The sequence below is a fragment of the Onychostruthus taczanowskii genome, unplaced genomic scaffold, assembly GCF_017590055.1.
Source record: "Onychostruthus taczanowskii isolate IOZ18803 unplaced genomic scaffold, ASM1759005v1 scaffold11, whole genome shotgun sequence".
In the NCBI taxonomy this organism is placed as follows: Eukaryota; Metazoa; Chordata; class Aves; order Passeriformes; family Passeridae; genus Onychostruthus; species Onychostruthus taczanowskii.
The window spans coordinates 5151017-5174390 of NW_024497629.1; the positions used below are offsets into that span (position 1 = coordinate 5151017).

Sequence of the window (23374 nt, forward strand, 5' to 3'; positions counted from 1 at the left end):
GAAGATAGATTTTAACTGTGGAGACCAAACAAAACAAAACAGTTTCAGGATATGACATGAAGCATTATGACTGTGAGGTTCAGAAGAGAAATATATTTGCCACTCTAAGTTCTACTTTTTTGAGGCAAGAACACTTGCAAGTCCAAGTCCACTTCCAAGACTTCTAAGTGTAGTGACTCCAGTTCACAGATGGTTTATTACCAAATACCTTCTTTGGATGGAACAGCTGCATTACTATTAAGCTGAACATCAATAAAACCAAACTCAGTTAAGGAAAAGAAAAAATAAACAATGAAAAAATTATTCATTTCCAAGTCTCATGTGTCCCTTACATAAACACAATCCAAGTTTTATTAAAAAACAAACCACAGAATTCTTAAGGAAATTACTTCCTGATTTGAGGTAGGATTCACATTAAAATTTTCTGTTAAAATAGAAGTAGCTTAAAGCTATTTGAGGAATATTTACAATGACAACAGAATTTAAACTTTCCTTGCATTTCAAGATGATACAAGAGGGGTCAACACCCAGAGATTCTGAATTGGGAAATTCAAGTTGGAGTTCAGGAAAAGATGTTATTGCTGCTGTGGTTGCTCACAGATGGCATTCTTAAGATCCAGCTGCCATACGGTCCTACTTTTAATCCAGTGCTGATGGAAGCCTCTCTGAGCAGGGAATCAGCAGCGACTGGCACTGAAATTTGGGAAGAGAACTCCAATGTAGTATTAAGAAGAGGGCATTACTTTATTCTGGCCCCGGATGCCTGGGGAATAGCTCCGTGCAACATGAATACCTGGCTCAGGATGGTGCACCTCTTTCTTGGCCAGGATATTCATCAGAAAATTGTTCCTTTTCTGAACATCTTACTTAGGGCTCAGAGTCCAAACTCATCACTTCAGGCAATCACAGAATCTTAAAAAGGACTGGGCCAACTTGTTACAAAGCTCTCAGTGCAACATGATGACTTCTGAATTTCCCTTCCAAACAAATGTCCTGGCACTTCTAACCACCGTGTGTTTCACTGTGTCCATTTTGGTACTGGACATTTTGATATAGCACTACCTATAATGCACGCCAGTTGAAAACATACACCCACTAGGAGGTATATCTCTTTGTCTTGTGTAACTTTACTTACACAGCTCCACTCTCCATGGCACCCCATTACCACACCCATTTTCTTCTGTTTTCATTATTCTTCTGGTTTTCACATCTTGCCAGTTTTACACAAGGCCTCTAGCACATACTCTGCTTTCCACCCTCACAATACCAATTTATTCCTGCACTGTCTTATGGTACAAAGTTTGTCTCATGCTTATTTATTTTCTCTCTTCTCTCCCAATATTAGAGTATAAAAATCAAATACAACTTGGAATGTTTTGTATTTCTTTCTGCTTTTGACACTACTGTACACTCAGATAAATTAAAATGCTCCTTTGAATACATCAGACTAGATGACCTACCAGTGCTCAAAGAGCTGCTTAAGAAGCTAAGCCACTGTGTGGTCTCCCACATTTAACATCAGAGTCTGTCAGAACAGCAAGCCTGCCTTTGGAGGGTGCATTCTTTTATACTCTAATTCTGTTTTAAAGCAAGGCAGCTATTCAATTCCAGGTTGTTTTTAAACCAAGTTCTCATTAAGATTTACTTTCAACAGAATTTAGGTCTCTAATCCATTTCTTTAACTACTACAATGACTCAACCTCACTTTAGTTGTATGCAGACAGAGTATTGCTTCTGTTATTGCATGTCAAGCACATAAAAACTAGTTAAAAATACAAATTAAGCATACAACTACATAGTACAATTTCTTGAAGTCCAGGATAATCAATTTCTCTGATGCACAGGGGAAGTATCCAAACCTTGCCAAAAGACAAGCACAATAATTCATCTTCAGTGAGAGAACACCTAACAAAGAAGGGAGATGTCTTTTTGGTGTTATAATTTGGTTTCCACAAGTCTGCACCAATAAAATTTCTTAAAAAACAACTACTAGTCAGTTTCTAAACATTGTTATGGAGTGTCACATAGTACTTAATTACTGGAAAAGACAAATACACTACAAACACCCTACACCTGGTTAGATTACAAATAATAAGAAAAAAACATAATAACTGAAAACTAAAAAAAAAGGCCGACTTTTTCACTGTAATAAAGTATAGCTATTTGAGAATTTAAGTTTTTCACATCACATTGAATCTATATCTAACGGTGAGTTATGAAAGTCTGCAAGGCTGTCTGGTTAGATTACAAATAATAAGAACAAAGCATAAAAACTGAAAACTAAAAAAAAAAGGCCGACTTTTTCACTATAATAAAGTATAGCTATTTGAGAACTTAAGTTTTTCACATCACATTGAATCTATATCTAACGGTGAGTTATGAAAGTCTGCAAGGCTGGTAGCAGTCTTTGGGTTTTTTTCAGCGTATTTAATAAAATATTTAAATTTGAATTCAGTGTACAAATAGCTCAACTACTCTTAACATGAATGATCTGTCTACTTGGATTTCATTTAACAGCTTCGTTCATCACAAGTCTCCAACCCTAGAGAGCTGGCAACTTCCAAAGAAGCAAGACTGACCTTGATTTATTTTCATATACTTAAAAATCACTGCAGATCGTTAACAGTAAACATAACCACCCCCTGCAAAACCTTCTCAATGTCTCTCTAGGCCAGAACGTGCTAAACCTATAAAGCTCTTATGTAGTGCTTTAACACTACATTCTGCTCTACTAAGTTTTTTTTACACTGGCAGAAATGCCAGTTACTTAAAAACAACCACAGAAAGCTTTTAATGCGGAAATTCAATTAATACAGAGATACTTTGACACAAGACCAAGGTAACTTGCAAAGACAACTACGCACATATTTTAAGTCTCACCCAGAGGCCTTTAAAAAGGAGGAAAAACACGGCAGAGCAAACACGAAAGCCCTGACGTTTTTAACAACTCTCCGCCTCTTTCTCTCTGCGTTACCCCAGCAAAGCTTTGCCAATAAACCTGCGCACCGAGGGACAGCAGCGGCGCGCTCCAGCATTTGCAAATTCCTCCTCAAGCGCCTCCGGATCTTTCCGGCGGGATGAGCACAGCCCCGAGCCCGGGATGAGCACAGCCCCGAGCCCGGGATGAGCACAGCCCCGAGCCCGGGATGAGCACAGCCCCGAGCCGCTGCCGGCCAGCGAAGCGCCCGGACGCGCGGGCTCCCCCCACGCAGCGTTTGAAACTCCCGCCCCGCCGCGCCCACAGGAACAGGCGTGCCCGAGCTCCCCTGGGCTGCCGAGCCTCGGCCCGGGAGCGGGCCCGCCTCCGCGGGGCCCAACGGGAACGCGCGGCCCCGTGAGGGCCCCGTGAGAGCCTCGCCGAACCCGCTCGGACTGGCTCCAGAGCGGCGAGCGCTCCACCCCCGCACACCCGAAAATGGCGCGCGCACGGAAACGGGCCCCGCGGGGCGCGGAGCGCGCAGGCGCCGCACTCGCGGAGGCGGCTCTTCCGCCCGCTCCGGCCCGTCCCGCCCCGTCCGCCCCGCCGTGCGGGGATCGGGAGCTGTCCCAGGTAACGGGGCGCGGAGCAGGCGAGGGGCGAAGGGAGGGGAGACAAGGGACGGGTGACCCATGCCGGGCGAAGATCCTGGCGGGCGCTGTCCGGGCGCGCCGCGCTCTCTGGATAGCTGGGAGGGAGGGCGGCCTGGCGGCCGCAAGGCGGGCCAACGGCTCCCACCCGCTGCCCCCGCTGCCCCCGGCCTGGCTGCGCTTCTGTCGCAGGTGGCTCTGCGGGGCCGGTTAGCGGTCGGAGCTGGCAGTTGTCACCCGCTGCCCAGCGTGGGCTCCCCGCCGGGTGTGAGCGCTCCCTCGGGTGCCCATCTCTGACGGCGGAGAGCGGGAGCGGCGGCCGCACGGGCGTTCCAGCCGCCGAGGGACCGCTGTCTCTATTCTGAGGGGCGGGGGAGCCTTCCGGGTCGCGCGGTGTTGGGAAAAGCAACAGGTAATGGTGGACTTGAGGGGATTCCTGCCCCGCTTTCGTTTTCGCTGTCCGTAGAGGAGGCAGAGCTGCCCTTTGTGCCGCAGTGCAGTTCTGGGCTCCTCAGTACCAGAGAGAGATGGAGGTCCAGTGGAGGGCTGTGAAAGACGACTAATGGACTGAAACATCTCTCTTATGAAGAGAAGACTGAGGGAGTTGGACTTGTTCTACTTCGAGAAAAGACTGCTGAGAGGGGACCTCAATCTGTATAAATCTTTAAAGGGAGTGTGTCAAGAGGATGGACCAGGCTCTTCTTGGTGATGCTGAGCAGTAAGACTGGAGGCGTTGGGCAGAAACTGATGTACAGGAAGTTCCACCTGAACAGGAGGAGGAATATCTTTGCTGTGCAGGTGAACACGAACTGGAACTGACTGCCCAGAGAGGCTGTTGAGTCTCCCTTACTGCAGATACTCAGAAACTGCCTGGACACAATCCTGTGCTGTGTGCTCTGGGATGACCCTGCTTGAGCAGGGAGGTCGGACCAGTTGACCCGCTATGTTCACTGCCAGCCTTACCCATTCTGTGATTCTGGGCGTCAGGCAGCGCTTCTCCAGTGTTTGATGGGATGGTATAGGCTTCTTATGCACTGCCTGCAAATGTGTTTGGAGAGAGGTTGTCAACATCAGACATACAGTGTAATGTGGAACATCTGGCTCAGATAGTCCCAAAATGTAGAGCACTCCACTGCTGTGTCTTGAGACTGGGATTCTGACTTCAGCCCTTTGAAATACCTCCTTTTAAGTTGTTTGTTCACTGTAAACCAAGTTGTTACCCCTGAAGTTAAGGTTACTGACTGAACTTCCGTTAGAAACCACCTCCCCTCCACATCCCTCTCACTGGTTCTATGACCAGTACCCGGATGTTAATTTGTAATTTAGTTGCTATTTTTGTGACTGTTAAATGTAGTGTGCTATACATCAGCTAAAGACCTCAAGTATTTTCTTCCTCTCCTTACCATATCTTGTGTTCATCCTGCCATAGGTCTGCTCTGATGTCTTTGCTTTACCTCTGTTTTGCCAGCTGGGTGAAAGGCAGGGTTATAGCTGGGCTATGTCCAGAGTGTTTAAAGTGGATGTCCCACAAGACAGACGGGATACCTTCCTGCCTTATGTGGATACCAGGCCAGTGAGGGCTGCTAGAAAGTCACTCGTGTGGGTTTGGTGACAGCAGGTTGGTTGTGTCAGCCCTGGATGAGCCAAGCTGTGACCAGCCAGGCAGGGAAAAGGGAAACAGTTGTGGAACTCCATAGCAGTGAATACTGTGGAAAGATAGGCCATTGATTAAGTTGAAATGGGTGAATATCAGTGGATGCAGCCTCTGCCTTCTTATCCTTTGATGTGTACAGGGTAAGTACTTTCCTAACCTGTAGCCGTCCTTATCATTTTATACAGGACATTTGGGGCTTGCCTTTTTCTTTTGTGCTCTCATTATATGCATAATGACTGCTTGTTGTAATTTGTAGTGATCCTTTGATTGTTTTTATAATTGAAGCTGTCTTGCCTTTATTTGCTCCCAATTATAGATCCTATATATTATCTATAGATAATATTTTATCAATAGATAATTATAGATTAGTTAGGTATAAAAACCTAACTGTATACTCTTACATTCCATGATAGTGAAGTTTATTTTTATTAAATCAGTACTCTTGATTTCTCTTTCTGCATGAATGTTGGATTCTTGTTTGAATGATTAACTTGACTTTGTCATCACAAGCTTCCGTTAACATAGTCTTACTTCATATTGTAATATACTAAAGTATATTTTATACTTCAGATTTTAGGTATGATACCTGATCCATTAAAAAATCCTTTTGTTAACATTTGTCAATCATGTCCTTTGTTGGCTGCTCAGTAGTCTATATTACATATTTTTAAATGTATTGATGTATTTTTTTGCCAGTTTGTTTCCAGTGTAGTATTGCATACTTTAATAACCTTCAGATAGCTTGGATCAGCTGCTTTTCCTTTGCCTTGAATAGTTATTCCCGAACTGTTGTTAAAGTTAGGGTAAGTAGTGCTGAGACTGAAAGCAATATTTTTTTCAATTAATGTAGAAAATTAGGGGCCTTGGTGCAAGAGTTTTGGGAGCAATTAATGTAAAAAAATTCTTGTTAAAAATATCAAGATGACATGAAGATAAAATTCAAACATGTCATTTTCTGTGTATTTATTTTTTCTAAATGTTGGCTATTTCTTCCTGTGCCTTTTAAAACCTTATTAATGGGTTCCTTGTGGTTGTGGTCAGTTTCTTGCTCCTGGTTGTGGTCAGTTTTTTGCTCCGTTTGGGTTTTTTGTATTCAGGGAAGGATCTGCATCCACTGATATTTGTCATAATTTCTGAGGCTGAGTTTGCTTGTAGTTCCAGTTAAGTTTTTTTTTTCATTACTAGCTCTTTAACAGTTTTGAGGCGCAGATGGTTCTGTCTTTTTCTTTCCTCATAGTTATTACATGAGATTATTTTGTTCTGTTTTCTGCTCTTTTACTCTCTTTTCCTTAAATGTTCAAATTGTATAGCAGTGGAACTCATAACCCTCATCTTTAGTTTGGATGTTATTAATTACAACATTTAAAGCTTATGTTTATGTCTTCATATTTGAGTGATGGATGCCAAGAGCTTGCAAGTGACTGATTCATGGTCTGAGTAACTTGGCATGAAGGCATGTCTTTGTAGTAAGCCCAGAGTAGCATAGCAAAAGGTGTGTAAGCCAAATCATGAAGTGTATTTGCGCCTTGATTTCCTTGTGTGTTGTATTAAACTACATAACATAAAGTGGATATGATAGTTTTGCTGTAAGTACTTCATGGGCATCATCATTATAACAATAATAGTAATCATCAGTAATAAACATCGTCATCATCCTTCTCTTGCTCCTCTAATATTTGATAAAGAAATCCCTACCACACAAAATTGTTGCAGGAGTGTCAGATGGCAAGTTTGTTGCATTTCTGCATTTGCTTTGAATTTTGTTCATTCCACATAATGGGAAGGGATTAATACTGTTTTTCTTTATCTTTTAGATGCTGTGTCATAGAAAATTAATGAGGGAATCATAAAACACTGTATTGTATAAAGCAGTCAACAAATTTGTAGACTAGAAATTAGATAATCTCTGTAATGATGTAGGAAATGTTGATGTCTCGTGTGTCTCTCACAATAAATGCTGCTCTCTGCAGTACTTGGTGGTATAAGCTGTCTGGCCTCTCGTCAGTTGAACTCAGGCACTAGTTTGTCCAGAGCATTAGGCTGACCCAAGGAAACTGCTCAGAGAAGCCTCTTGTTCTCCACAGTGACCCATGCAGACAGATCTGCATGGTGAGGTGGTTAGGGGCTCACCTAACTAATGTTAAAAGAAAGAAGTTCTTTCCTGCATTACTTTTTGGTAGAATCAAAGACTTGAAGTTATTTATTATTTTGTTGTGTAAAGAGCTGCTCGCACTCAGAGGGATGAGACAGAATGAGAAGAGGGAAGAAAGACTGCTCCCCTGCATTGCAATACAAGTTCTTGTGACTGAAGCTGTACTTCAGCAGTCTTTATTTCATTGAGTTCTCTGTAGATTCTCCAAGTAACTAATCTTAAAACAGAGAGAATGTGGAGCCAGACCCGCTGAGGAGCTCTGGGAGTGCTTTAACAAGAGGGTCCCTGGGGTCCTGAGGCTGTGCCCTGCGCAGCTGCATCTGCCGTGCTGACCCACCCAGCTTTCTCACAGGATGTGTCACCTCCCTCCAGGAGGAACTGTTAGGCTGACCTGTATGATTCTCTCCTGGATTATCCCATCTGTCCCGAGGGAGAGGGACAAGCAAGTGCTTGCTTGTTGTCATTACCTGTATCCATGATGAGGAGTCTTCTGGCCTTCAAGCCCCCAGTGTGTTTAGACATGTGTTACAAACTTTGGGCATGCTGTGTCTCTAATGCTAGGCATTCTTTCCTGCACCCCACACATGGAAAAAAAAAATATTTTTGTAAATATGCAGCCTATTCTTAGGCCATGTGTCATTCAGTGATCTTTCTATAGGAGTAAATGTTAAGTACATTTTTTGCCTCGGAATTTTCCTTGAACTGGAGCTGTGCATTCAAGTTGGTTGTCATCTTTCTTACAGGGGAGCTCTAGATGAAATTCCAGCAAACAGAGCTGAGTAGGAGAGCATAATGCATTTCAGAAAAGTTTTGATGTCAGAAAACTGTGCAACTGATAGTAGTTTTAGCCTGTTTTAGATACTTAGCAGTAGCTGACTTAACTGCTGACAAATAAAAAGATTGTGTATTGCATTTGTGTAAATAGCACCTTGCTTCTACTTAGGTCAGCTATGTCAACTTCTGTATTTTGTGTAGGTCTTTGGGTCTGTAGGTATGAAGAATGTAATATGTACTTTTGAGGGAATAAAAACCATGCCATAAATTTATGATTACAGAAAATATGAGATTTTTGTATGTTTTATAGCTTGTTACTTTCTCAAGATTTGTTTCAGACCAGTCCTATTAGTGCTGGAAGTCTGTGCATTATTTATTGATTTGTAGAGGAAATTTATACATGTGTCCTCTATATAGAGAGAATAGTTTTCCTTTATTAGGAGCATTTTGTTTACTGTCATCATGTTATACTACCTTGTAGTGTAGGAAACAGCTCAGGAACAGTGCTATGAATCTAAATTTTCCTTTATTCTACTTTTATGTGTTTTGCATATTAATTTTCTGGGCTTTTGTTGACAACAAATAATTAATACACTTTGCTTTTGGCCATGCACTTGGCTTTAATCAAATCGGTATTGATGCTGCTGATTATAAACTAACTATGTTAGTTATATACTTTTTACCACTAACCTTCAATTTCATTGCTAACCAAAAACAATTCTAGCAAGTATTCCAAAGTCTAATGTACCAAGGAAAACAGAATTAAGGTTGATTTTATTTATTCAGCTTGATTAGAATAATGAAACTGTGGTTCTTTTGTTTTGATGCAACTCCTTCATAGCAAGTGTAGCCTTAAATTACTGAGGTTTCAGTTCTGGGAAAATATTTGTTGCAATGTTTGCTGTGATTTCAATATTTGGTATACCAAAGTAAATAATTTGGTACTTCTGTGCTGTCACCTGTGGGTATGTTGTCACCTAGAAAACTGAAACCTATAATATTTCATTACTTTCATTTTTCAGTACTCATGGGTAAGAGAAAGGAAGAAAGTGTTCTAACTCCTGGGTCCCAGAAGAGGCGGAGAAGAGAATACACAGATGTACATAGTGATGACTCTAATGAAGAAGAACCTTTAGAGTTCTCAGCTAGTAGTAGTGCCCCTTCACAGCTGGTAAGTATAAAAAGTCATAGAGATGAAGATATAAGAAAAGTTCTTTGCCTATTGAAATAAATGTCTTAGATGTTGGCGTCAGTAGAACAAAGATTAAAGAAACTAGGGATACTCTCTGTGGTGAGGACTTCTGCATGAGGTTATTCTTACCTTATTTCTTTTGTGTCGTCTAATTATAATAGTCAATCATAACAATATTCTGATTTAATAAAAGGAATACTACTGTAGTTGTGAAGTAAATGAAGGAAATGGATTTTGATTGAACTATGGTATGTTTCATTTATGGTTGTAGTAAAGGCAGACAAAATATTTGGAAAACCATTTATTTACTATAAGAAATGTCAAATACTTGTTTGTTTTGCATTCCATGCACTTGGCTTTAATCAAATCGGTATTGATGCTGCTGATTATAAACTAACTATGTATAGTTAGTTTATACTTTAACTATGTATACTTGTATATACTTTTTACCACTAACCTTCAATTTCATTGCTACCAAAAAACAATTCTAGCAAGTATTCCAAAGTCTAATGTACCAAGGAAAACAGAATTAAGGTTGATTTTATTTATTCAGCTTGATTAGAATAATGAAACTGTGGTTCTTTTGTTTTGATGCAACTCCTTCATAGCAAGTGTAGCCTTAAATTACTGAGGTTTCAGTTCTGGGAAAATATTTGTTGCAATGTTTGCTGTGATTTCAATATTTGGTATACCAAAGTAAATAATTTGGTACTTCTGTGCTGTCACCTGTGGGTATGTTGTCACCTAGAAAACTGAAACCTATAATATTTCATTACTTTCATTTTTCAGTACTCATGGGTAAGAGAAAGGAAGAAAGTGTTCTAACTCCTGGGTCCCAGAAGAGGCGGAGAAGAGAATACACAGATGTACATAGTGATGACTCCAATGAAGAAGAACCTTTAGAGTTGTCAGCTAGTAGTAGTGCCCCTTCACAGCTGGTAAGTATAAAAAGTCATAGAGATGAAGATATAAGAAAAGTTCTTTGCCTATTGAAATAAATGTCTTAGATGTTGGCGTCAGTAGAACAAAGATTAAAGAAACTAGGGATACTCTCTGTGGTGAGGACTTCTGCATGAGGTTATTCTTACCTTATTTCTTTTGGGTCGTCTAATTATAATAGTCAATCATAACAATATTCTGATTTAATAAAAGGAATACTACTGTAGTTGTGAAGTAAATTAAGGAAATGGATTTTGATTGAACTATGGTATGTTTCATTTATGGTTGTAGTAAAGGCAGACAAAATATTTGGAAAACCATTTATTTACTATAAGAAATGTCAAATACTTGTTTGTTTTGCATTGCTCACACATTCAGGTATCTGAATAAAAAATCTAGTGTTTGAAATGCAAATTTTGATGGGAAAGAAACTTGAAAACAGGAATATTTTTTCTGCTTTTATTTTAGTAGTTGAATTTTAGTTTGATAGAAGACTTAAAAAAATTATTTTTGAGATTGCAAATACTGTCCTGTGTATTTAGATTGGACATTAGGAAACAGTGCTAAGACACTGGACCAGGCTTCTCTGGGGGATTGAACCTGTCTGGGTGCCAGGTGTGCACCAAAAGCACTCTTTCACTGCCCTCCTTTCCTGGATAGGGGAGAGAAAATACAACAAAATGCTTGTGGTTGAGATAAGGGCAGGGAGAGATCACTCCCCAGTGACTGTCATGGGCAAAACAGACTCAGCCTGGGAAATGAACTGAATTTATTTGCAGTCAAATCAGTATTTGAGAGATAATAAGAAATGAACTCAAACCTTAAAACACCTTCCCTCCGCCCATCCTTGGTTCCTCTTCACTCCCAGTTTTCTTCTCTCCCAACCCAACAGCACAGGGAATGGGGGCTTTGTTCAGTTCATTACATGTTGTCCCTGCCACTCGTTCCTCTTCAGAGGGAGGACTCGCACTCATTCTGTGCTCCAGTGTGGATCCCTTCCACAGGATGCAGTCCCTCAGGAACAGCCTGCTCCTCTGTGGGTCCCCCATGGCTCTCAAGTCCTACCAGCAAACCTCCTCCAGTGTAGACTTCCCATAGAGTCACAGCCTCCTTTGGGAATCCACCTGCTCTAGCACAGGGCTCTCCATGGGCTACAGGTGGATCTCTGCTCTGATGCCTGGAGGACCTCCTGCCCCTCCTTGGTGTCTGCAGAGCTGTTCATCTCGCATATTCTGACTCCTCTTCTCTGGCTGCAGTTGCTGCAATTGCAATTTCCCTTTCCTGACTCTTGGCCTGGAGGCACTGCCTCTGTTGCTGATGGGCTCAGCCTTGGCCAGCCGTGGGTCTGTCTTGGGGGTGGCTGGGGAGTGGCACTGGCTCTGTCAGACATGGGAAAGCTTCTGGTAGGTTCTCACAGAATCCACCCCTGTAGCTTCCTGCCCCTGCTACCACAACTCAAAGCCAGTACAGCTTCCTAGAGAGGTGGTTGGTGCCCCAAGCCTGTCAGTATTTACAAGACATTTAGACAATGCCCTTAATAACATGCTTTAATTTGGTCAGCCAACTATTCTGGATCTGTTGTTTTAATATTTTATGTTGTATTGATGGTATGTTAGTAATAGGGAGAACTGAAAGTTACTGTGTGTGAGGGATCAGCTTTGGTAACTTTTTGTTTTAGTAAATAGCTGCTCTATAGCAAGCGACTTTACACAGTGTCGTGAAACCCTTCTGTTTCCTTGTGGCTTGTAACAACCAATGTTATATCATACTGTCATTTAAATTCTCATTGTGTTTAAAATATATAAACTTAATCTCATTAAAATGCATATATAACTTGAGTTTTAATTGTTCATTCTTTAGCCTGACGGTGAGGTTGGGATAATTGAAAGTATCCAGCTGAAGAACTTCATGTGCCATTCAAATCTGGGGCCTTTTCAGTTTGGATCAAATCTCAATTTTGTTGTTGGAACCAATGGAAGTAAGTATTAATTGCCTAGCATCTTTGTCAAAGAATGCTTCTGTTAATAATGTAGAGAATGTAGTTTTTTATTTGGAAAAAGAATTGCTGGCCACCTTTTAGGTGTGGACAAGGATTCACTTTTGAAATGAGGTACCACACAGGTCTATCCCAGTAGTTAAAGGCTGGTGAATTAGGTCTTAAAATTGGAGATTTTTGCAAAAGATAATGTGAATATAAATATTTTAATAGCTAAATAATGCATAAATTTTTATTTTAACGAAATGTATTTATATGTTTATTATTAAATGCGCTATAATTATCCAAGTGCCTGCAGCGCCCATCACTGAGTTTGGAGGAACCACAGTGGTTGTAATAGGGCGTTGAAATACTGCTGATAGGTGCATAATGCTAAACTAGATCTGAAGCACATTCAGCAACATCCTGCTTCCTGATGGTTTGAGCTTCCTGAGGACATCCCAAATTTTGAGAAGCAGTTGTAGTTAGCCTGGAGAAGAAGGAGAAGGAGTGTCCTCTGTGGGCTGGCTCTGGGAGGAGGGAGGCTGGGCGGTGTAGTTGTGAACGTTTGCCGCTAGGGGGCTCCCGCAGCCCGGCGTGAGGGCGTGCCGAGCGCGCGGGCCGGGCGAGTTTCGGTGCCGGCGGGTCCGTCATGTCATAGCACGTCGTTTATCAGATCTTATCATATCTTATCAGCCACATTTCAGAGTACTTCCAAATTATAGCCTTAGCCCAGGCCCCAAAGGTGGTAACACCAAAGTAGGGAGTGCGTGCTGTGAGGAAGGTGTTACATAATGCAGCTCTGAGAACCAGCACAACAGCTCTGAGAGCAAATAAATCAGCAGTGTGACCAGCAGCTATTAAGCTAATATCATGAATGCTTAAAACAAATTTGTTTTAACATACTCTGGTCAGTTATATCAACCCTTTGAGCCCCACACTGGGTGCTAGAAAGGAGTGTTGTCATTTAATCCCTTTCAGCCACTAAATATCATGCAGCCACTCACTTCCCCATGTCCCCCAGTGGAATAGGAAGGCAAATTGGAAAAAGGTAAAACCTGTGGTTTGGCATAAGAACGGCTTAATAATTGAAACAAAATAAAATATAATAATTACTCTAATGAAAATCAGAAAGAAAGAGAGGAATAAAACTCGAGAGAAACAAGTTAGCATAATGTAGTTGCTCACAACCAGCCCATCCATGAGCAGCAGTCAGTGGCTCCTGGACAGCATCCCCCCCCCGATAAGAACGGCTTAATAATTGAAATAAAATAAAATATAATAATTACTGTAATGAAAATCAGAAAGAAAGAGAGGAATAAAACTCGAGAGAAACAAGTTAGCATAATGTAGTTGCTCACAACCAGCCCATCCATGAGCAGCAGTCAGTGGCTCCTGGACAGCATCCCCCAGTTTATGCACTGGGCATGATGTTCTATTGTATGGAATATCTCTTTGGCTAGTTCAGGTCAGTTCTCTTGGCCAGGCTCCCTCCTGCCTTCTTGTGCACCTCTTCTGTGGCAGAGTATGAGACCCTGAAGAGTTCTCAACTTTGCTACTTAGAAACAAGCAAAACATGGGCATGTTATCAGCATTATTGTCATGCTGAACCCAAACACCGCACCCTACAAGCTACTGGGCAGAAAAGGACAAAAGCTGTCCCAGCTAACCCAGGACATAGAAACTATTATAGGAAAAGGAAGTGATACCTATTTATACAATCTTGTTTCTTTTGGAGAAAGAATTTAAAAAATAAACATAAATTTTGAAAGAGATCTTAAAACCTTTCAGATAGTTAGATAAATGGTAATGTGTCTTTGATTTCTTTCATTGTATACATGTTTTCACTATGCTTTTAAGAAAGGGGAGATTCCTTTTGACTTACGACATGTTGAGTGCAAATTGCTAAATAGAAGTAACATAAGTTTGGGTCAACATGTTGGGGTTTTTTTGGGAGAATTTTGAAAATGCCAGATAGTTTACTAGCATTATTGTTGTTTTACATGTTCCATTGGGACAGAAGTTGGACTTCTAATGCATGACTATATAACAAGTCAAAAACTGTAATATGGGTGGAGTACAAATTATAATCTCTTCTAAACAAGTTCAATGCTTCAATTACAGGTGGAAAAAGTTCTGTATTAACAGCACTAATTGTTGGACTTGGTGGAAAAGCCACTGCAACAAACAGAGGTTCCTCATTAAAAATGTTTATTCAAAAAGGAGAGACGTAAGTTAAACTTTAATCTACAAGTTACGTTTGTAGTTTGGTGATTGTCATTGAGGTTAGCTTACGAGGTTTCTGTTTATGCTAATTTTCTGCATCTTCTTGTGGGATCCAACAGACTCAAATAAAAAGCATAACGCTGAGGAGACCATATTTAAACAACACGCTGCCCTCGCAAAAAAAAAACCAAACCCTGAAAGCAAAAAACTTCAGAAGTTTTACCACTAGTATATCATTGTTCCTGAATGTTGTATTTTGAAAGCAACTGGAAATTAAACTCCAAACAGCTGATCTCTGTCCCCTCCAGTGAGAGAGGAATAAAGGTGGAGATTACGTGTTGAAATAAAAATGTGCTAAAAAAAGCCATCAACGAGATAAGGAAAACAAACACTTACAGCAACAATACTAATAACAACCATGTGTAAAAGAGGGTGATTCCAAGCAAAAATGCTCCTTGAGTCTGACACAAGGCAACTGCACCACAGCCCGAGTCAGACATCTCCTGAGACAAAGAAGAAAATGGCAAATGGAAGTGTCCATGCCCGTGTTGTGAAAAAAGAGGAGCAACGGTGGACAAATCACCTGCACCCACACTGCCTCCCCAAGCCCAAGACAAGAAAAACAATGATGCACCAACCCCATGGTAGGACTGGAGCCACCCCACTGCTTCACTTGCCTTCCACTTTCCCTGGAATAAAAGAACACAATGGTGGCAGTTCCACTTTGTGTTCTCCTTCTTTTCCAGCTGAAGCTGTGGCCCCAGGGATGATGTGTTGGGCATAGAATAGCAACACTCATATGGCTCCAGGCTCTGCCCCTCACAGTAATGGCAAGAAAATTACCTCTGTCCTACCTGAAACTGGGACACTGAACTAGCTAACATAGTGGTGTGTTCTCTGTATTTCCTGTTCTTGTGTATTACTTCCACTCTGTAATTGAATATCCTACAGAAGAATGGAGTCCACTAGAAAAAATCATAGGTGCCTACTTATCATTGTTTTGAGGCAGTGAGGTTAATTATTTTTCATTCTTTTGATGATGTGAATGAATATAAAGACCATGACTTACTGGATATTTGAACATGCAAGAAGTGCATTCATGTCTGCTGTGAGAGTGGGGATAATGTGTTTAGGGAAACCAATAAAGAGATAGGAGGTTTATGAGTTTACATTTACATGAAGCTGTTATTTGGAGTCAGATATCCCAGTCTTTTCCTTTTAGAGGTGCTTAAGAGTAAAATTGTTGGTAGTACTTGCCTTATATGTACTAAGTTGATGTATCAGCACTCGCTTGAGAAACAGGAAGTAGGAATTTGGAACTGAATTCACATGTCATCTTTTCTAGAAAAATGGCTTAAGCATTCTGCTATATATTACTTTGGTTAGGCTGTAGAAGCCAGACAACTGTTTCATACAGAAGTCAGTTTGAAAAAAAGGAGAGGTACCAAAAAGCAGCATGATTCTGTGATGTAAAATGAGGGCACTCAGATGAGAAGGGAAGATAGAGGAAATCTTCTCTCACAAATATTTGCTTTTGGCTCATTATTTAGGTGAAGCATAGGACGTGCAAGCAGACAGTGTATGGCAGCAGTGTGTCTGTCATGGTCATGGAGAAGAGGGCTGGAGTTTCTGGCAGTGTTTGATTCCATACCACCCACGTTATGGCAGGGCTGTGGTGTCAGCACGAGGAAGCTGGGGCCAAAAGCAGCTTTTGCTTTTCCTAGGTTCAAGGGAGGGGGGGTGTAGGTGTCAGGGTCAGCCCAGCAGACTTTGCTCGTCTCTGCCACTGGCTGTCTGTCTTGGTTTAGAGACTGATTTAGGAGAAAACACTCTGTAATGAATGTCTCCTCTGAAGAGAATGGCTTCAGTAATCCCTTTTGCCAATGAGAAAATGAATACCAGTGGGTGAAAGTAAAAAAAGACTGTTTATTAACTAACAAAGTGCCTGCATCACGTGAAAAAAAACTGAATAAATGCTTGATATTGAACTTTCAGAACCTTACCTCCCCACCCACACCACAACAAAAAACCTCAGAATGCCAGGGGAGGAAATAAACAGGCTGGCTGTGTGGCAAAGGGGGGACAAAATGGTGGCTGGCTTTTATCTCAGGGAAGAGGAAAAAGTTCATACAGTGGCTTGAGCAAAACAGAAGGAGCCTGTTGGCTGGCATTGGTCCCCTCCTCACAGCAGATGAAGCTGATGGATTTTGGTGTCCTTTCTCTTGTTGGTTCGTCTTTGCCCATGGTTTCAGGCTGGCTGGAGTGGCCCCCACTGCTGGTCTGGCGATTATCTGATCTTGGACCAAAACCAAGCTGAAACAGTTCAAGAAAAACCAAGAAAACACCTGCAGAAGGATTGCTGCTGTCCAGGGGAAAGGTGGGGTGGGGGAGAAAAAGGAAACTTCTTGCTTAGCTACTAAGAAATGGAGTTAGCTAAGCAACAAAGCAACTGCCACTCTCCGCAGCACCCAGCACGCTGGGGAGTGAGTCTTGAACACGAAGTCCGCACAGGAGCCCCCAAAGGCTTGTGCCCCTCTTCTGGACCCACCTTAAAGCCACAACAGCCATTTCTGGACATAAAGCAGACAATCAGGAATAGAGCATCATCATAAAATCACCCCAAGACAGGGCCCCTTTCCCCTTCCTCCGAGCCATGGCTTTTCTGGTTTGGTGCTGAAAGACAGCGCTGGCAAGCCCAAGATGCCACTCAGAGAAAAAGAAAAGGGAGGGAACAGCAGCTGCACAGAGCAGAGCCCAGCCAAGCTGTGTGGAGCCCCAGCCACAGCCACCGTGGCCACAGCAGTGCATCTCCGCCGCTGCCAGAGCTGCCGAGCACTCCCATCCCGCTTGTGCGCAGTCAGGCCCAGGGAAAGGTCTTCTGACCTGATTCAGAGTCCTGTCAGATCCCACTAGGTTTTGTCCTGTCCCTGTTTTCCCATTGTTTTCAGCTGCGGAAGGGGAAAGTTAAACCATGAGCATCACTGGCATAGTGCCTTTGTTCTGTCATACACTCCATGGCCCAGCACAAGGCCAGTTGCCATTTTGCCTTTGTCTTGAGAAGCTATGCCAGGTGCTTCTTGGGGAAGCATTTTTGTTTAGTGGTGAATACCCTTCTGTGGGTAAAACACTCTCTGTTTTGTACAGTCTTACTAATACTGTTGTGATTTTGAGGTTTTGCAGTAAATTGTGATTCTGTATTAAAATCTCTCCTATTGTTTCCTCCACTGTGGGAAGGGGGTCGAGGAAAGGGGACAGCTTGAATGGGTTTACTTTTCCCTTAACTTTACTTCTGCTTTACTGCTGGATACTGGTTTTCCCTTTACCTTTACTTTACTGCTGGGTTTTAAACCAGCAATGAATCTAATGCTGTTATGGCTCAAACCAAATAAATACATGTTTTTCTGATTGGTACTGTGACTGACTTGCAGCTGTGACCTGTAGGATACATGACAATTTGTATGGAAAATTAAAATGTTCTGATTTTTTTATTGTTTTTAGATTTGAAATTAATTTCAGGGTTATTTTAATTATTTTTTGATTTTTTTTTTTTAGTTCTGCAGATATTTCCATAACTTTACGAAACCAAGGAAGAGATGCATTTAAACCAGAATTGTATGGTACCTCTATTATTGTGAATCAGCGCATTAATCAGGATGGAAGCAGAACTTGCAAACTGAAAAGCAAAGCTGGTTGGTGGTAGTTTGCTTTGTTCTCAGTCTTAGAAGTTCTCTAAACTTGTTCATGGCTTTCAATGCCTTCATGTTAGTAAAGGATGATATTTCATTTTTCATAAAATTACTCAAGGATGATGACAATGTCCTTTTTTTTTGTTTGTTTTTAGCCCAAACTAAGAATATTTTAGTATGTCAAAAGCAATTATGTATTTATTGGTATGTATTACTTGGTATGTCAGGTGTTACATTATGTATTGGTTTTTACAAAAATCTGCTTGTGGGATGAGGCTGAACATAGTTTTTGGTCTTTTTTGAGGTTTTATTGAATTTGCTGATTTATCTAAATTCTGTCACAGAGGGTTTGTGAGGCAAAGAAGGACTTCAGTTAGAAGTCTTTCTGTGCAAATGAAAATACATTGAAAAAAAAAAAATAAAAACAATTCCTAACCAGTGTTTCTAGTTTAGGACTAGGTCTCTGTTACAAAAAGATGGCTTTAATTTTTTACATTTTCTACAATGAAGAAAATACTCTGGGGCATTGTACCTATTGATATTTTTCCTTTCTTTTTTTACCACTAGGGACCATAATTTCTTCAAAGAAAGAGGAACTCCTAGGAATACTGGATCACTTTAATATACAGGTAGTTGTTGTAGTGTTTAAATTCTGTGCAATTTAAGAAGACTTTGGTATGCAATACTACAGTTCTTCAATTAAAAAGAAATGTACCATTCCTTAAAGGAGAGAGTTCCACCTCTTCCATATCATTTAAAGATGAAATTCATCAGCAAAAGGAAAATTGAAATATATGCCTCATGCAATGCAGAATAGGATTCTGTCCCAGACAGATAAGTATTTGCTGTCATCTGTGAGCTCTGATTCATGTGTCCTGTTGATGAAAGTCTTGACATATGTAGGTTTCTTTTGTATCTGGAGAGGTTTTTTCTGCTGATTATTTCAGTTCTTGCTTTTTCAGAAATTGTGGTCTTTCTGCCTAATTGATAAATAAAAGATCAGGTAGTGCATATGAAGTTTAAAATATTCAACTTACTTAGAATTTCAAATAATGGAAATTTCAGTTAGTATGTATTGATTTTATTTTGTCTGTAAGAATGTATGAGTCAATTCACTGCATTTATTGCAATACTTTGACACAACAAGAATTTCTAATGCAGATTTTGTTAAAGAAATGGAACTTACAGGTCCTATTTTTATAGAAGTCATGTATCCTCTTGGAAGCAGTTCCTTAGTTGTCCTTGCTGTGGCTCTATTTTGTATTTGATATAATTGGTTTTTTTAATTTTCTGTTTGTTATTGGTTTAGTTTGTTATGTTTTGGGTTTTTTGAAGATGTGAGAGTATTAGCAAGCTTGATTTCACAGCATTAGCTTAGTAATAAGTTGCAAGACTGAAACAGGGTTCTCACTTTCATGGATTTTCAGTTCCATGGTAACTTGTAATTAAAATAAAAATTATTTATTTTTGCAGGTAGATAATCCTGTGTCTGTTTTAACTCAAGAGATGAGTAAACAGTTTTTGCAGACTAAAAATGAAGGGGACAAGTACAAGGTAAGAAAAAAATTTAGCATAGTTGTAAAACATTAAAATGCCAATTGCAAATTTTTAGAGCATTTGGAAAAAAAAATAAAATTGCTTAACTTTAATAACCTGTTTTGGGCTAACTAGGTAAGTAGCTAAATGCCACACAACCACTCACTCACTTCCCTTCTGTGCTACCCCCAAGCTTGGGCTGGGGGAATGGAAAATGAAGAGTAAAAGTAAAAAAAAAAAAATAGAGGGATGAGATAAAATGTGTGTAATAGCTGAAGTGAAAGCTGCAAGGAGCGAGAAAGAAAGTGAAACAAAATAAGAGATGCAAAGGGAATCACTCCTGTTGGTAGACTGAGGCCCAACCAGTGCCCAAGCAGAAGATGGCTAATCCCCCTAAGCCCTCTCTTATCTGTATTTATTGTGGAACATGACTGTGCTGGTTTGGGCTGGGTTAATTTTCTTCATGGCAGCTTGTATAGGGCTACTTTGTGGATTTGTGCTGAAAACAGTGTTGATAATGGGAAGATGTGTTCCTTATTGCTGTTTTTGTAACTGCTGAGCAGGCCTTACACAGAGTCAAGGCTTTTTCTTCTTCTTTTTCCACCCCACCAGCAAGGAGGCTGGGGGTGCACGAGGCTTTGGGAGGGGTCACATCCAGGACAGATGACCCCAGCTGACAAAAGGCAACAGTGTTGATAATGGGAAGATGTTTTCCTTATTGCTGTTTTTGTAACTGCTGAGCAGGCCTTACACAGAGTCAAGGCTTTTTCTTCTTCTTTTTCCACCCCACCAGCAAGGAGGCTGGGGGTGCACGAGGCTTTGGGAGGGGTCACATCCAGGACAGATGACCCCAGCTGACAAAAGGGATATCCCAGACCATATGGCCATATCATGCTCAGCATATAGAGCTGGGGGAAGAAGAAGGAATTGGGGGATGTTTTGAATGATGCATTTGTCTTCCCAAGTTACCGTTAGGCATGATGGAGCCCTGCTTTCCTGGGGATGGCTGAACACCTGCCTGCCCTGGGAAGTGATGAATGAATTTCTTGTTTGGCTTGGCTTGCTTGTGCAGCTTTTGCTGTATTAAACTAATTTTATCTCAGCCCATGTATTCTTGCTTTTACTTTTCTGATTCTCTTCCCTATCACGCCCCAGGAGAAAGTGAGTAAGTGGCTTGGGCTAAACCATGACAATGGCATTTTCTGAGGTGGCATATCTCGTTGGCTGCCTGGGATCATTTGCCTGGTTGTATACCTCCCCAGCTTCTTGCACACCTGGCTGATCTATTCACTGAGAGGGCAGAGGGAGAAAAAGGAGGCTTCAGTGCAACAGCTAAAATATGACTGTGTGTAGTCAGTATTTATTTGATCACACATCTAAAATAAAACAACATTTTATTTAACTCCATCCCAACCAGAGCCAGTACACTATCTGATTGCACCAATCATCCACTTCACAAAAACAATATTTTTGAAGATTCTTCTCTATACAGAGATAGATAAACTTAAATTTTAGGGCTCTGCTGAGTTATTCAGAAGTACCCCTACCGGAAATGAGTGTTTTGAGTCGCCCAAAGAACCACTGGCACAGGTATCAGCAAAAGCAGGTTTAATATTAAAGTGAAAGTGTGGCTAGGTTAGTTGGCAAGGTTGACTCCCCCACTTACATAGATGCACAAGAGGAAAATTGGGCTAAAACCTGAAACCAACCAATCAATCTAAAACCAAAATCAACTTAAAATGATCTTTGTGGAGGTTGGAATGGGAAAAAGGTATGGATAAAAAGGAGTCAGGGAGACCTTCCCATTAAGGTTCAGAATGGATCCTCTTGCCAAGCCTAGCTCTGGACTTGACCACAGTTTAGGTCTAAAGGTTTTGACAGTGCATTAATTTAACAGTGCTTAATTAGTAGCCTGCTTTAAGCAATTTGACAAAAGATTCTTAGGGAGTTTACAATAACACAATTGGTACTCACTCATAGCTTCATTTTCTTACTAATCTCACTACTTAAGAATCTTAAGAAACATTCATAATACAGTTGCTATATCAGATGCACACTTGTATGTAAACAGACCTAAAGATTATGTGCAAGTTGTATACCTGTGAAAAATTCCCCTGCACCTCAGAGAAGTACTCATGTCAAATGACTTTGGATCTTCTCAGTAGGTGAAGGGTTCATTCCTGAGGGGTGGGGGTATCAGCCCAGGCTCTGTCAGCTTTTGGCAGCAGTCCCCAAGTAAACTTGAGAGCTCTCTGGCTCACAGTGGTGTCTCACTCAGAGGGAGATGCTGCCACAGCCCACTGTGGTCTGGGACAGTTCAGTGGATCTCACTTGGGACCATTGTTTATAGGGTCACAAGAAGGTGGTGGGCTTTAGTCATAGGAATTTTTCACCCTGACCACAACTGAAGTCAGTAACTTTCTTTGAAAATTCAGTAACAAAAATATTGTTCTATTTGGGTTTTTAGTCAGGCAAGAAAAAGAAGTTTCAAAGGCTCTTCATTTAGAAAGAGGAGCTTGTCAGACATACAAGTTCCTGGGAGCAGAGAGTGTTTCTGATAAACTCAAGAGGAGCTGAGCCCAGCTTCTGTTCATCAAAGCTGGGGCTAACAAACATTTCAAGTACCACATTGCAGCCCAAGGAGGGGGTGGAAGTTGTACCACCACAACCTGACCAGTTTCCTGACCAGTTTTTTCACTTTGGATGTCATTCAGCATGCGAGGATGTTGGGAGGAATGGTTATTCTGTCATAATTATTGAAGGTCCACTTAGATAAGGTACTGATCTCATATCTGCGTCTTTTTATTCCTTTTTAGTTTTTTATGAAGGCAACTCAGCTGGAACAAATGAAAGAAGATTATTCATTTATTGGGAAAACAAAAAAAAATACCCGTGTTCAGATAGAACAAGGGGAAGAGGTATGTAAAAGTTAAAGTAATTATTAGGACACATCTGAGCAGTGAAGGAAGTACAGGAGTTAAACTGCATAGTTTGGTTTTATTAGGTCTCAGTGACATTAAATTTCAAAAACCCAAATCTTTCCAAAATTTCATATTATATCACAGCTTTTTGCAGTCATGATTGAACCCCTATTTTCTTTTTTAAGCGTCTTGAAGAACTTAAGCAGCTTTATTTGGAAAAGAAGGAAATTTTCAAAAGCATCGCATTTGTGAATGACATGCAAAGTCGTCTCAAAGATTTGAAACATCAAATGGCGTGGGCAGTGGTAAATGTCTTGCTAAAATATGTTTGTTCATGTGAAATGTGCTTCATTCCCAGTCTTCTGTGCATATGCTAATATAGGCTTCTTTAGGTGAGTGAGATGGAAAAAGAAGTAGAGCTGCTCAAAGAAGGCGTCAAAGCTGAAGAAGGAAATACAGAGCTCCTTCAGAAGGTAGAAGAATGCCAGGTAGGTAGATGGTCTAAACCATATATCACTCTAGCTGTAGTCACCCCCCAAGTCAGAGTTCTGTTGTGAAGGTTTTTGTGGGTGTCATTGCCTTTAGAAAAGAGCAATGATTTCAGGAGACATTTGGAAGTTTTGGGATGGTTCTTAAGACTTCTGTACCTAGCAAGAAAGTATTTCGTCATACATTCTGATTTGCATATGAAACACTTTTTGAGCAGAGACACAGGCATCATTATTTTGAATCTAGAGTCATAGAAGAGTTTG

At 40.9% G+C, this 23374-nt stretch overlaps 1 protein-coding gene across 3 annotated transcripts in view; it reads left to right on the forward strand.

Moving 5' to 3' along the window:
- The first annotated feature begins 3422 nt into the window (after window positions 1-3422).
- The window catches only part of SMC6 (structural maintenance of chromosomes 6), a 39928-nt gene continuing 19976 nt past the window's right edge, over window positions 3423-23374 (forward strand). For 2 of the 3 annotated variants that reach the window (XM_041421603.1, XM_041421587.1), the window contains exons 1-9: window positions 10132-10277; window positions 12139-12256; window positions 14378-14483; window positions 18032-18168; window positions 18733-18794; window positions 19639-19719; window positions 22518-22619; window positions 22808-22927; window positions 23015-23110. In XM_041421603.1, the coding sequence (XP_041277537.1) occupies window positions 10134-10277; window positions 12139-12256; window positions 14378-14483; window positions 18032-18168; window positions 18733-18794; window positions 19639-19719; window positions 22518-22619; window positions 22808-22927; window positions 23015-23110 (966 nt within the window). In that variant the 5' untranslated portion in view covers window positions 10132-10133. Of the gene's footprint in view, window positions 3551-9169; window positions 9319-10131; window positions 10278-12138; window positions 12257-14377; window positions 14484-18031; window positions 18169-18732; window positions 18795-19638; window positions 19720-22517; window positions 22620-22807; window positions 22928-23014; window positions 23111-23374 lie in introns of those variants that run through there. The other variant, XM_041421595.1, reaches the window with a different exon arrangement.